The sequence below is a fragment of the Festucalex cinctus genome, chromosome 17, assembly GCF_051991245.1.
Source record: "Festucalex cinctus isolate MCC-2025b chromosome 17, RoL_Fcin_1.0, whole genome shotgun sequence".
Lineage (NCBI taxonomy): Eukaryota > Metazoa > Chordata > Actinopteri > Syngnathiformes > Syngnathidae > Festucalex > Festucalex cinctus.
In genome coordinates this window covers 18,670,224-18,684,933 of record NC_135427.1, presented here as the reverse complement: position 1 = coordinate 18,684,933, position 14,710 = coordinate 18,670,224, and the positions used below count along the sequence as shown (strand labels likewise).

Here is a 14,710-nt window from a genome sequence, read left to right as displayed (position 1 = left end):
GAACGGGATTTCAACCATACCGTGTTCACATGCAATTTGGGTTTTCATGGCAATTTAAGTTAAAGCGTTAAAACCAGCGGATGAAAGCCACGTCTCTTCCTTTGTACAGAGGCAATAGTGGGATTGCCCCAAGCCTGTTGCTCCGAGAAAACATTCTTAATTAAAATGGCCTGTATAGCCGCAGATTTGTATACTATGAAAACAATCCATTGCAGGCTGATGGTCAACAAGAAATGTTACACCCTGGAATAGTTTTCCACTGTAAAATCTTTCTTGGTAACGGAGAAGCTGTCAACTTTGGATAATGTTGATTTTATACCAACAAGCAGAACTTTTGTGCCGAGGGGGGGGATGAAGTAATGAAAAGCAGGGGCCCCACGACAGAGCCATGGGGCACACCTGAAGGGTCCAAGTGGGAGTTGAATGAAAAGGACTTTAGCTGAACTTCATATGATCTTGAAACACATTCTAGGGCGGTGTAGGGGAGTCTTTTGAGGAGGATGGTGTGAGATAGCCACACTTAGGTCAAGGATATTTTAGTCTCTGTGGAGGTACACACTACTCCAGTTCTCAGCATGAAGCCTATGCCTCAAGATACATGGCATCTTTTCTTAGGTGTTAGGGTTGAGGGTTGAGGACCCAGGTGCAGGGAAACAGGGTGTAGAGGCAGAGGTGTAGTAAAAAAATAACAATGAAACAAAAACAAGGATCTGGCTAACAAACGAATATAACAAAAACAGCAATGCAAAACATGGCGGAACTTCAAGGCAAAAACGGGTATCATGACGGGAGGAAACCACAATGAATCGACACAGACAGAGGGGAAACAAGAGACTAAATACACACAAACTATTTGACACAACGAGACACAGCTGGGCAGGACACAAGTGGCAGAGGGTTCTGATAGGTTGACACACAAGGAAGTCAGGCAAACACAGGTGGGCAGGACAATGCTTGACGAGACAATGGAAGACACACGGAAGGAACATGATGTCAAACTCAAACAAAACTCACTCAAAACTAGAACCTTGACAAAACAGAAAAAAAAAAAAAAAAAAAAAAAAAAAAAAAGCATGATAATATATAAGCTCCAGTTGCAAGTAATGCTATATTTCGGGTGAGGCATACCGTATATCAGGTTTTGTTGTTCCTGCTCATATGCCCATATTCAACACTGAGCACCGAATGCTTCATTTTACAGCCACTATTTATAAAGTTGTGTCAATGAGTGTGCATGCATGTTCATTTACAATTAAGCCAAAACCTGTTCAATCCTTTAAATCAAAATTTTTAATTTAGCTTCTCCACAGTGCTTTTCTGTTTGCTAAATTTGCTGGATCTGCAACAGAGTGGTTCCACCCTGCCACGAGGCAACCTCTTTCCTGTACCTTTGAGTCTGTGGACTTTGGCAAAGGCTAATGTATTATACAGCATCTCACACTGCAGGGAGCCATGGTGGAAGGAGGTTGAGCGCTCAAGGGCCGTCGCTGAGCCCAAGGCGGTTGGTCGTGGATCAAAGCCATGATGGCCGGGCAGCCAAGCTGGTTAAACTGACGGGAACAGGCAGACACACCTAACCAGCTGTCTCTGGTGGAGAGCCAAAGAAAAAGAACGAGAATAAAGGGAAAATACACGGGACAACGTGGTACGGAAAATATAAATATGTTTTAGAGCTAAATGAGCAATCTGACAGAATATTAAAAAAAAATGCTTTAATAACAAATAACTTAAAGATAAATGGATAAACCCAATGAAATTGACTGCTAAAAAAGCAAGGTGGACGAACAGAAAAAGACAAGCTTAGACAAGCGCTGTATTGAATTCAGAGATGTAGTTCTGGGAGGAAAGAAAACTAAAATTCTACAGGAGCTCAAAACTAAAAAGTAAAAAAAAAATGGCGGATGGGGAAAGAATGGGTGCAGGTAGAGGTTTCGCAAGATGAAAGACAAGGACACACAAGGTGCATGGCAAGAAAAATGAAGGAAGAGGATCAAGGGTGTAATCGTATCAAATATGTATCAAAAATGGAAAATAAGGAGCAACTATAGTAATGACAAGAGAGCACATGGGAGGGACAATGGATTGAAAAGAAAATACCATAAAAGCATCGCAGATGAAAGGAGGAGATGGCAGAAGAATTGAAATGATAGACTGGGGAGAGAGGAAGTGTCAAGGTAGAAAAGTCCCAAGAAAAATAAAGCAAGATCGTATCAAGGGAAGAAGCAAAAGTTTAATCGCAAAGAGCCAGGTGAGTTGGAGGCCCGAAGCTAAACTGTTGGAAAGTGAATCAAGGTCAGGAGATTGTACTGATGCAAAGTACTCTTTTGAGAAAATTATTCACACCTTCACGCTTGGTCTTCTGCAGTGGATGCAGCAGAAGACCCACATTATGTAGCCGCTATTGTCTCTTGCTGGCCTTGTGAAGGAGGATTCGTTCTCAAGCAGAGCAGAACATGAAATTGGACCGGACTCACAATGGCACATAGACTTTATCTCAGATGTCTCTCAAAATGTTTGGAAGAACCACCGCTTTTCATTAGATAAATTCTCCCCTGTTGAGAGATTTTGGGCCTCCATCAAGTAAAGTAAAATAAAGTATAATTGTTGAAGCTTTGTAGGTGGAATTATTTTCCCTTTCTTCCTTGATGTACAAATTCAGTTGCTCAACCGTTCAGGGTCTCAGTTGTCATATGTTTGTGTTTCATAATCAGTGTTGTCACAGATTACTTGAAAAAGTAATGTGATTACTGATTACTCATCAAAAAAGTAATCTAGTTACTTTACTGATTACTTTATTGTCAAAGTAACTCAGTTACTCAAAAAGTTACTTTTTAGTACCATTTTCCGCACCTTTGCAGCCTCAACATAAAAATGACAACCGGTTACTTAAATAATACTTGTGAAAATAGATGAACTTGAAACATGAACATGTTTCTTTGCTTCTGTTTCTCTGGTTTTACAATACATAAATTGTTGTAGTATAACATGACACCTGCAGGCTGTTTACAAACTGTAACTATACAGAAACATTTACATGTAGGCTGGTTGCAACATTTTCTATTTTCTCAAGTACCAGAGCTGAACTACAGTCATGCAGATAGGCTTTATTATTATTATTGTTGTTGTTATTTTGCTCTGGCATATTATATATCTCGAAGTATGTCGAGAAAGACACTGTGGGGCAGCTCAGCATTTTTGCTAGCAGGGATTAGGGGTGGGTTATATGGCCTAATAATTACATCATGATATTTCAAAGAAATTTGCAGTGACAATATGTTTGACGATCTTGGTAATAATTACTGAACAATAGATTTGTGATTGGTGCTTCGGAATAATATGATTTGTACATCGCAGGCAACCCTCTTCAAAATGGACATTTTTCATTATGAGGTAATGAATAAATAGTAACGTACAGCCACTTTAATCAGATTACTGGAAAAATGAAAGTGTTAGATTGCTCATTTTTGACAGAAAGTAATTAGATTAAAATAACGCGTTACTTAGTAACGCATTAGTGACAACACTGTTCATAATGTGCTACATAGTTTTAATGAGAGACAGGTCTGGACTGCTGGCAGTCCAGTCTGGAAATCACCGTCTTTCACAACACAGCCATGCTGTTTAAGACTTTCAGAATGCATCTTGGGATTGTCTTGCTGAAAGAAGCAGTGATGTCCCTGAAAAAGACTAATGCAGAATGTTGCCCTAAAACCGGTCTTTCGGATTTATTGATGCTTTCAGACATGTGTAAATTAGCCAAGCTAAGGGCACAAACAAACCCCTATAACCATCATAGATGTTGGCTTTTGAACATTGCACTGATAACAATCTGAATGGGCGTTTTCCTCTTCAGCCCAGAGGACACATTGTCCATGATTTCCAAAAACAATGTAAAATGTGGACTCGTCAGACCGCACCACATTTGCACTTTGCGTTAGCCCATCTCAGATGAGTGTGGGCCCTTAGAAGCCAGCGGCCTTTTTGGGTGATGCTGATATATGACTTTCATTTTGCATGGTAGAGTTTTAATACATTGACAATATTCTTTAGACAATTATGTTGCTCAAAATTGATTTTGAGCTCTGGTACTATAAAGTTTTTTGTTTTTTTTTACATATGCCTTTGGATTTTCTAGTTTGTTCTCAGGAGTCCTTGAGAAGATGTTGTTTCACAACCATTTGTCATGGTTGCTTGAAGATCGGCGTTGTCATCTTTGAGCTCCTTGGCTTCTGCATATATGAAATTTGATACCACTAATTTGACACCGCAATTTGATACCACTAATGTGTCGCAAAAATGGGGCCGGGCGCATTTGTCGGCTGCGTGACGTCACTCCCAGATCAGGGGATGGCGGGGGGTTGGCGTGTCGGAGACGGGGCTGTCGTAGGAAAAAATCACAACCAAACATTAACATAAGCCCAGATGTTGGAGCCGCATTGCCTTATTTGAGGTATTTTGTTTTGACAATTCTTTGTTAAAATTTAGGCTTCATTGTATTCTATTAATTGTAAACCTGATGTGTATTTACTTTGGTTTTGGAATAGTTGGGAGGAGGGCGCCCCCTTTTGTGTCATTAAGGTATGCAGTCTAGTTGGGGCTGATGAGGAGATGCAAGGCAGGTGTGCCGGGTTTTTTAACGAGCCAGGTGGAAGCTGCACCTTGGTTGGTTTTGCGCTTTGACACAGACAGGGTGGACAGACAGTTTTTAGACCACTTTTTTTTTAATTACGTCTTTGCATTTTGAATAGATTTTGTGTCGTAATTAGGATCGCTATAGAACAGTGACTTGTGAATTTGGATCAAATTACTGTACACTATTTGGACTATTGAAGTGGAAAGTGCATCAGAAACCCCCCACTCCGATTGGAACAAGCTTGGACTGGACGTCAAAAGCAGGTACACCAGATGTGTAGACTGAGAAAGAATTCAAGTGTGTACATCCTGTATTTAAAAAGTGCATTTTCCTGAGTGAAAACGATAGACCCTGCCTTTAAAGATGTTAATTGTCCATGAAAAATAAGAAGTTACCACATGAATTATAGACAAAAATATTACTTTTTACTGCTTAAAATGTCTCAATGAATCAAATATCTCTTTAAGAACTATCTAACCTTTTAACATTAAATAACCTTTGAAATTCTTTACATTTTTAAAATTGTAAAATCCAACTTGACCCCAGTCTCCACAAATATATGCATTATTATTCAATTGATTGCTGCTAAATTTTATTGTGGACGTATCTGCTGTGTTGCGCCTGGAATTCCACCTTGACAGGCTTTCCATGTAAAGGGTGATCGAGTTTTGAAAGGATAGATAGATAGATAGATAGGTAGATAGGTAACCAATTACTTTTTTGGCTCTTTTCTATTAGTGCACCACATATTAAATAAACATTCTGCATAGAGGGTGCCACTGGTGTGTATGCCAATTAAGAGCTGTTTTATTAGGCTGCTGTTCACCGCGTCCTGTGTGGGCGTGTGCAAGTGTGCATGCTTATACCGGAGGGAAGGTTCGTGAGTGTAATTGAATCATATTACTTCATCCACATGGCTTGTCAAGGCCCTTTTATGATTTGAAGCTAATCCACAAGGGTGTTAAACATTGATTTAGTTCTGTATTGACAAGTTACGCTGGTGCAGAAACGCAAATATCCCTCTGAACATAAATCAACAAATGTTTGCTCTTATGAATGGGAAATTAAGCATTTTATCAGATTTTATATAGTATATGTTTTTAAACATATTTCAATTACCGTATTTTCCGCACTATAAGGCGCACCTAAAAGCCTTCAATTTTTTAAAAAGCTGACCATGCGCCTTATAATCCGGTGCGCCTTATAATCCGGTGCGCCTTGTATATGGATCAATATTGAGCCGCAACAGGTCTCGCTGTCGGTGACCCTGCACGATCGGTCATGCGCAGAAGATCCCGCCATCTTGGATCGCTAGCTAATACTAATACTTTACCTCAGAGAAAATAATAAAACAGCTGTTTATTCATTTTGGGAGTAAATGGAGTTGTCGGAAAGCTGGTTTGTAATCTATTAATAAAGTTTGACTGACCTATCTGACTGTTTTGTTGACATTCCCTTTAGCGCAGCACCATCTAATGGATGCATAACGTAACCCCAGCCTCTACTGTAGCGCCTTATATATGGAAAAAGTTTGAAAATGTCATTCATTGAAGGTGCGCCTTATAGTGTGGTGCGACTTATATAAGGAAAAAGTTTGAAAATATGTCATACTTTGAAGGTGCGCCTTATAGTGCGGAAAATACGGTATATTGTATACAGTAATTTCATTATTACTATGTCTGTTATACATGTTATACAGGTGAAGGTGCCCAATTGCTGATGTTTATTCCCAGTCAGAAAGTAAAGGACGAGTGGTTGTGGACCACTGATCTACTTCATCCAGGTTTAGTGGGCTTGATAGCACTCATTTTACTTCAGTAGATCCAAACAAATAAAGACTTCATCCAAATCTCGACAGCAATGGAGAATCTTTACAAGGTTGGGGGTTCAGTGGACATGCTTTGTAAATCTCTGCTGCGCTGAGCTAAGATGCTGTCCTCGTCATATTTGTTTCTAGATGACTGGCTGGTAATGGGGAACCACAGCAGCTCATCCGTAGGCTTTTATTGACCTTTACAATTTTCATCAGCAGTTATTAGTAACAGTGCTGACAAATCCACTGTTTGGCTTGATGGACTGTGAAGCCTTTATTGAGATTTTGGATTTTTTATTTATTTTTTTGATGAGGAGAATAAGTTTAGTTTTCAACTCTGTTTCTGCAACGAGAAGCACAAAGATAAAGTTGGTGAATGGGTATCATTGTTTGTCTCAGACTACATTCAAAATTTTTGTTGGTATTATTCTTTTCACAAGTTTATTATGCTTGTAGGGAAGAGTAAAATGTTTTTATTTATTGACTAGAATGTGCCTACTGTTTTATTATTGTTGTTAGATTGGCGGTTGTCCACTTTTCATTAATGCATGATTCCCTTTATGAGTACATTTAGCCACGATCAGGAGTGTTATGAATGTGTTGTTTGAGATATTCTGTTTTTATTGTTGTACAAAAGAAGGTGTTTTATTGTTTAGTGCCTCACTTTACACTAAAAAAAACAAAATTTATACAACCACTAAGTAATTAAGGGGAGATAAGCTATGTTGTGGATGGAGACAGTGAGGTGGTATACCTTCTATGTCAAGATTTTCTCAATAGTGTGTTTCATTGAGGAACAAGAAAAAAATGTTTATCTAACAGCATCAGAACCAGTATGGAACCAAAGCAATAGTGCTGTGTGAAATGTTGTATCTTCGATATAGGTAATTTCATATCTCAGTAGCAGCATATATATCACAAAATAATTTTTTTGCTTAAAATTACATGAAATGAATGGAAATATGTTTTTTTCTCAAATTAATTATATAGCACGTTACACATAAAACAATATAATGAATTAATAAAAAATTATATCCAGCTATCCAGTGGACATATTATTCAAAATACAAGGTATTACAACCAGTTTTCAAGGAACGCAATAAAGGAACATTCAAGTAAGTCTAGTACCATTTAATCACCGAAAGTGCAAATAAATTAACAATTAAAGAGGTTGGGTTATAACTCTAAAATAACAATATAAATGATAGAGCGTTATATCGTGTAGTAGACTTTTTACATCACAGCGCAATATTTCTTGTTACATCTTGCTGCAAGCTACTATCAGTAGCATAGGCAAATTTCACTGTAGAACCCCCCCCCCCGCTCCTGATTGGTGGACTGGTTTCACGCTTGTTCCTGGTTGGCTGCTGTCCTTGGCTTCCTCGAGCAACGGAAAACCGTCGGACAGTACCTTTAATCACTCACGTCATTTTAGCTATTGTACATTCAATCTAGGTAATGCAATGAGTTATATGGAAAAGTACATTTTTGGAATGTGTTTCAAACACTTCCATGTTTCATGTGCCACCTTTTAACTTTGAAAACCTACCATTCCAAAGGTCTGGTTTTAGAAAGTTTGAGGAGATTAACACTATTGTAGCTCCATTTTAAAGTGTTTAAAGTAGCAGTTATATTCATTATGGTTGACAGTACACATTGATTATAGCATGGAACACAAGGAAAATATATGGCACAAAAAATATGGCAGTGACATTACCAAGAATTGGGTTCCCCTCCAAATTTCAAGTGCTGGCCTTTTTATGACCCCCCCCCCCCCCCCCCAAAAAAAACAAAACAAAAACAAAACAAAAAACACTTGAAATCACTTGTAAAACGTGTTTTGGTCCAGAAAAAACAACTTTGAACATGTTGGCCACAATTCTAAAATAACATCTTTTTGGCAGGTGTTTTCCGACTCCCATTTCATGAGTTGGAATGTGATTGGTTAATAATGTACCTGTCCTCCACCAGTTGTAACAGGGTGTGCACACTTGTGCAACCACATCTTTAAATCTTTAAATTCTCCTCTTGAAAGTGTTCTGTTATTGAGTTGAAAAGGCATGTACATTGATGGTGGAAAACATTTTACAAATGTGTTGACGTTTCATATCCACTGTATCTGCTGTTGACGTGAAAAATGTACGTGATTAAACGTCATCAATAAACTATTCCTTAAGGAAACAAAACATTTATTTGACATTGTAGTAAACTAATAGTAAATGACATCAGGTGAATGTGATTTGTGATGGATGTCAATGAAGACGACTTGAAGACGATGGTGGTTTATGAAGGAGGAAAAGTATTTCATCATTTTTATTGTTAACTCCAACCTTTCGGTTGCATTACTTATGGCTGTTCCTAATCCATAAAATTATTTTGACATCAGCACAAAGCATCGGCGTCGGCGAGAAAAATGACTGATGTTTGGAATTGATGCTCTCAATGCCATCTTGATGTGGTGCATTTTTTTTCTTACAATCTCTTCGTCCCACTTGAAATATTTATTTAGGTTTATTACAAAATGTCAGTTGGCACAGTAGTTATTTAGTCTGGAAGAACTTGGTTTCTGGACTTACAGGTGAACTATCAAGAGAATATACAAACCACACATTGAATGACCCAAATCAAGACTCCATTCTGGAACCTTTTGGGGAGGCTGACAGGTTTAAAGCGTTGGATGGATGGACAGTTTGGTACCGTATTTTTCGGATTATACGTCACTGCGGATTATAAGTCGAACCAGCCAAAAAATGCATAATTAAGAAGGAAAAAACATATATAAGTCGCACTGGAGTATAAGTCGCATTTTTGGGGGAAATTTATTTGGTAAAATCCAACACCAAAAACGTGCGTCATCTTGAAAGGCAATTTAAAATTAAAATAAAATAGAGAACAACAGGCTGAATAAGTGTACGGTATACTAACGTTACATGACTGACGTAACATATTAAGAGTTTGTAGCGATGATGATGGGAGTCAGAGGCGGAGTGTTGAAGGACGGAGCCAAAGGCTGGCGTTTTATTGACATCAGCTTCTGAGGTCTTAACAGCAACTCCCCACTCAGCTAGAAGCTAACAAGCTAACTCCCCTTTTCCACATAACAAAACCTTCCCATCCGGAACTCTCCCTTCGTCCCAACGTTCCGTGAGTGAATTATGTTCCCATCACTACAAGTTATTCATATAACTCTAGCATAAAAGAACATGCTAACAAGTTTAGCAAACTATCAGTTTCACTCCACATCACTAAAGCCAATGAAATCTTCATCCTCGGTGTAACTTTGAAACAACTCCCCCAACTCGGGAGGTAGACGATGGCCGCTCCCTCTTCTATCGGCAATGTTGAATTTATCAACACAGGCATAGAGCGCCCTCTTGCGGTTTAGTGGAAAATAACATGTGAAATGATATAATAATGTGTTAATTTCACACATAAGTCGCACCAGTGTAAGTCGCACCCCTGGCCAAACTATGAAAAAAACTGTGATTTTTATCCAAAAAATACGGTAAATGTTGCTTTTATAGAGAGAAATAATCCCAGAAAGTTAGAATAATACACTGTGTCATATATTAGAGGGCAATTCAATCTAGGTGCATTAACAATTGTACAGTTCTCTGAAGTGTGTTCCCCTCGTAGCAGTTCGGTAAGAACACAGGAATCAATATTTGCCTCTTGTTTGATTGGTTTAAATGCCCCCTTCCCTTTGTTTTGGTCTGTGCATGACCTATGTCACGGCATTATTTAATACATACCTGTGCTCTTGCAGTCTTGTTTGAAAGTCTACTTGGACTCTGCTGATATGCTCTCCAGGTCCGATGGAACATGGGCTTTAACACATTTTATCATGTCAGAAATATACTCTTATGTATTCGATGTCTGTGGAAGTGTGGAACTGACAATATGGAGTAAAGATTTTTGACTGGCAAATACGTCCGAAATATGTTTTGCAAACATTAAATACGTTCGAACGCATTTGCAAATCTGTTCGTCTATTTGCATATATTTTTTAATTATTATGTTATTTTTTTAAATTATTTATTTAGATTTTTTCATTATTTATTATTATGTCTTTAGTGCATGATTTACATTTCCTCATTACCCCCATAATAACCGTCAAGTATTTTCAGGTATGTTTGGATGTGTTGTTAAATTCCTTTTAAAAGTGCTTTGAAATATGTCCGAACATATTTAAATATGTACCTGCAAATACTTTTACGTTTGCCAGTCAAAAATTATTGTGCCACATTCATTGGCAGTTCCACGCTTCAGTAGATGTCCGACGAACTACAATAATGTATAATCATAGCAGTAGTTCATTTATTTATTTATTTATTCATTCATTCATTTATTTAAATTGTCTTATTTATATAAATGCATTGTGGGCATACAGTTCTGATGGATTTGTTGCCAGATAGGCCTTCAACAGAGGTTGTGGGTAACAATGACATCGGGTTTGATTGATATGATGATGATACGTATGAATGCAAACATACGATCTAATTCGTGTCATAATCTGTTATATAGGGTCAACAAGCACTAGCCGTTTTTACCCTACAAAGCCTGTACCATGAAATTTATAAAAGAAAATTCTGATTATCTGTGAATAGAGTATCTATTGGTCCGTTTGAACATTTTTTTTTTTTTTTTTAATGTTTGAAAATCAACTTCCACATATGACTTTTGAATTGTATCATATTTGATACATCCGGTCACAATACTTAACATTTGTTCATTTATAACTGTAATAAAATAAATAACAAACAGATATCAAACATATTAGTATTTCCAAAAATCAGAACATTTCCCACTATTAATAAGTATAGGTGTCTCTCAATTCTCATTTTTTTCTCAATTGGGGCAATCTTGCAAGGTTGCTGCAAAAGCCATCATCTGGGTGATTCTGCCCTCTAATGGATTATCCGTACTTTGCATGTGTCAGTACATATACATCAGGGTTTTAATGGTAGAAAAAAATATTATGAAATAGAGGACTCAAAATGTTGTGTATTTAATATGACACATTTGGCGTTATAAAGATGACATGCTGTATACATAAAACAATCCCCAAGCATCTAAATAGCTTTTCTGTGACATGGTTTCATTTTTCAGAACCCCTTTTTTTTATTTTGCTCTCTTATAAAAGTGACTTTTATCCCAGTTGCTGAGCCAATAGCAAGTAAAGGTTTCATTGTCATGCCAAGGGGATTCAAGAGAAAAGCAAGAATTTTCCTACAGTATTTGCGGAAGCAAGAGCCCAGAGTGTGGTTGTGGCGTCGGGGGCGCATTGAGCTGCCATAAAGTTATGAAAGCATTTTCACTAATATGTCAATTCATGTGCAGATCTGTTGTTGACACATCACCAAACATAGTTAACCTTTGCTGGCACAGCCTTGTTGTCAAGCCACAGCCGAAGAACCTGGTCTGGCTGTAAAATTATTATTGTTACATAACAATGCAGTGGGAGTTCAGAAAAATCTTCTCACAGCCACATTTTGAGAAATAGGCAGAAATCAAAATTTATGTTGTTGTTTAATTTCACACTTGATGGGCGGTCAGGCACTCAAGAGACCCAACTGCATATGCATACAAATGATTAAAATGTCACTTTTCCATAAGTCACCTTTTAAACAAATTTGATTTATTTTTGTTGTTGTTGCAGAAACTAAGCCAGGAAGCGGTCTGTGCAAACCGGGGACCATCACTCTGTTTGGGAACGTGCTATACAGTGGGCTCTTCAACGAGCACTTCTGGCATTTTGGGGTTCCCCTTGTCACCAGACTGGTTGGTTATCTTCTTCTTCTCCTTATCAACGTTTATCATCCTGTATAACTCATGTCTGTCATGCTGGCTTTGTTCGCTACACTTGGTTTTCTTCTCCACACCCATTTATGCTGTCTTGGGTGACACCATGGTGGAAAATGTATTTATGAGCAGACTGAAATGTGTTTTTACTTTTTAGACGGCCTTTGTCGTGTTCCTAACAAACACTTACTGTTAAATACTGTGGCTCGGCCTTCAAGACTGTTATTGTTTATCTTCGAATAATGGATGATGTCCTTTCAGCACGCACTAATGCAATATTAGTGGTGTTTCAATTAAATTTGAATTAGACTGTAATCTCTTCTGTGTCACTTGCTGATTGCAAGGCTGTGTTTTATTGAACTGCTGATAAATGTTAGAGTTGATTGATATTGATGTTGTCTCCCCATACTGGGATACAGCAGAGGATATATGTTGGCTTGTTTGTGTGACGTACTGCAGCAGCGTTTGAAGATCTCTTATTTCCTCTGATAGTCATCTGACGGAAGTTTATGGGAAGAGACGTGATTTCTTTGTAGTTTTTAAAGTATTATCCAGTAGATCCAGCTTATTGTTTGGGGATGACTTTGAAATGTTGCTCGGAGAAATTTCCCATGCTCATTTTTGCATGTCTAAAAGGAGCCATCTGATTTCATAAACATGATGAATATTTACATTGGTCATATTTTATTTACACTGCGGTATATGACACAGCTATTTCCCATCGCTAACAACGTTGCTGATGTAGTGTCTCGCAATTGGATCTTCAAAGTTAGCAGCAAGATTCTGAGCGTCTTATTTTGTTTTCAGAGTGCCCAGCGCGTTGCAGAGATTTGGGGTGTATTACGCCAAAGCGGAGAGCAAGGTCATAATCTGCTTGCATCAGCTCTTTAATGGTAATTTTGCTTCAAGACTGCTGTTATTGCTGATGATGATAATCATCATTACCATTACGAGCGGTTGGATATTTGCTGCTTGGCTGTTTACACCATGAAGAAAATCACTGGGGCATAATGCAGAATGATGGCTGTGTTATGTAATCAACTAATATCGAACATTAAAATATTATTATATTATTTTTGGGCCAAAGGTTGTTTCACACAATGCTAGTTTAACAGTGGAAGATGAAAAGTTGAGTACTTTAGCAGGACTGGATCGAAAAATTGAAGCCTTTGTTGAATACTAAAGAACCTGGATTAAGTGTTGTTCTTTTGAAGAGACGTTTCCGTTAAGTGCTTATATATCACCTACACTCCCGAGTGGTAACACAAATCCAATCAGGATTTACCGATCCAAACTGACAGATGGGGGAAACATGGCTAAAAAGAGTTAGAGAAGAACACTGGAAAAATCAATACATCTGGTTTTACAAATAAATTCAAAGTTTGTCTGTTTTTAAATAAATTGTTGATGGCGGTTTAAGTAATGAATACAATAAAATTAGAGTGGCCAAAACATTCTCTTTTGCCCAGGCATGTCATGGGGGTTTTAAAAAATTCATAAAATTGTCTGGTTTTCGTTGTTTTTCAAAGGACCAATTATCATGTGTAGCATTTGATTAACGCTTTGTGTGGCAAATGGGAGGCGAAGTGCACCATGTTACCGGCCTACCTTGTGTGTGCCCTACGACATGTGACTTAGACATGGGTAATGGGAGATAACCCGGAAAAGAAGGCAACATTTTAGCTCACTGGTAGCACTCTGCGCTCCTGAACCGGCAATGTGGTTGCGCCCTGCATGTTCGATTCCTGAGTTGGGTGTTGGGCGTAGTATCTCAAGGTTGGGCTGTGTCCTCATTTATTTATTTATTTATTTATTTAAGTTAAATCAAAACTAAAAAGGTAAGCAAAATTGTTGGTAATCTTCCATGAAAAACGCAAAAACTGAAGAAAAAACAACAACTGACAACTGGGTGACTCAAATTTGCCAAAATGCCTATTGGCAAGACACTACTGTATTTTAGTCAGTTTAGTTACAACGAAAGATTTTTGCCAAATGACATCAGTTGGTCACCAAAAATTACACACACTAAGAAAAGATGTGAAACTGCCCTAGGAATACATTTTATTACGACTGCCAGAGTCTCAAACTCAAAACTTGCTAATGATGAAAGGTGCCGGTCAACAGCGTAGAAAATAAGCTGCAGTAATTTGTAAAACGGCAAAATGAAGATGGGCCCATCAAGAGAGCATTACACTGAGAAGGCAGAGAGGGCTGACTCAATACGCTTACTGCAGCACATCAGGGCCACACCGCATCAGCCTTTGGATCGAGTCATTGTCTGTATGGATGATGCTGATGTCAGTACCTTTTTCATTGGCAACGGCGTAATGGAGAATTGTATGACTGTGTTTATGTGTAATGCTTATAGAACAAAAACATTCTTCTCAACTCACTTAAATAATCACATAAATCAGCAGTGTAGCACTTATCTATATTATTTGAACATGGAACATTAGACAATG

The 14,710-nt window shown here is 38.0% G+C and overlaps 1 protein-coding gene across 9 annotated transcripts in view; it reads left to right on the top strand.

Annotated features, from left to right (window-relative positions):
- Window positions 1-14,710, top strand: part of rbfox3a (RNA binding fox-1 homolog 3a) — a 509,587-nt gene that overhangs the window by 295,223 nt on the left and 199,654 nt on the right. For 6 of the 9 annotated variants that reach the window (XM_077501737.1, XM_077501738.1, XM_077501739.1 and 3 more), the window contains one exon: window positions 12,106-12,227. The exons of the other annotated variants lie outside the window; for them this stretch is intronic. In XM_077501737.1, the coding sequence (XP_077357863.1) occupies window positions 12,106-12,227 (122 nt within the window). The remainder of the gene's footprint in view (window positions 1-12,105; window positions 12,228-14,710) is intronic. 9 annotated transcript variants of the gene reach the window in all.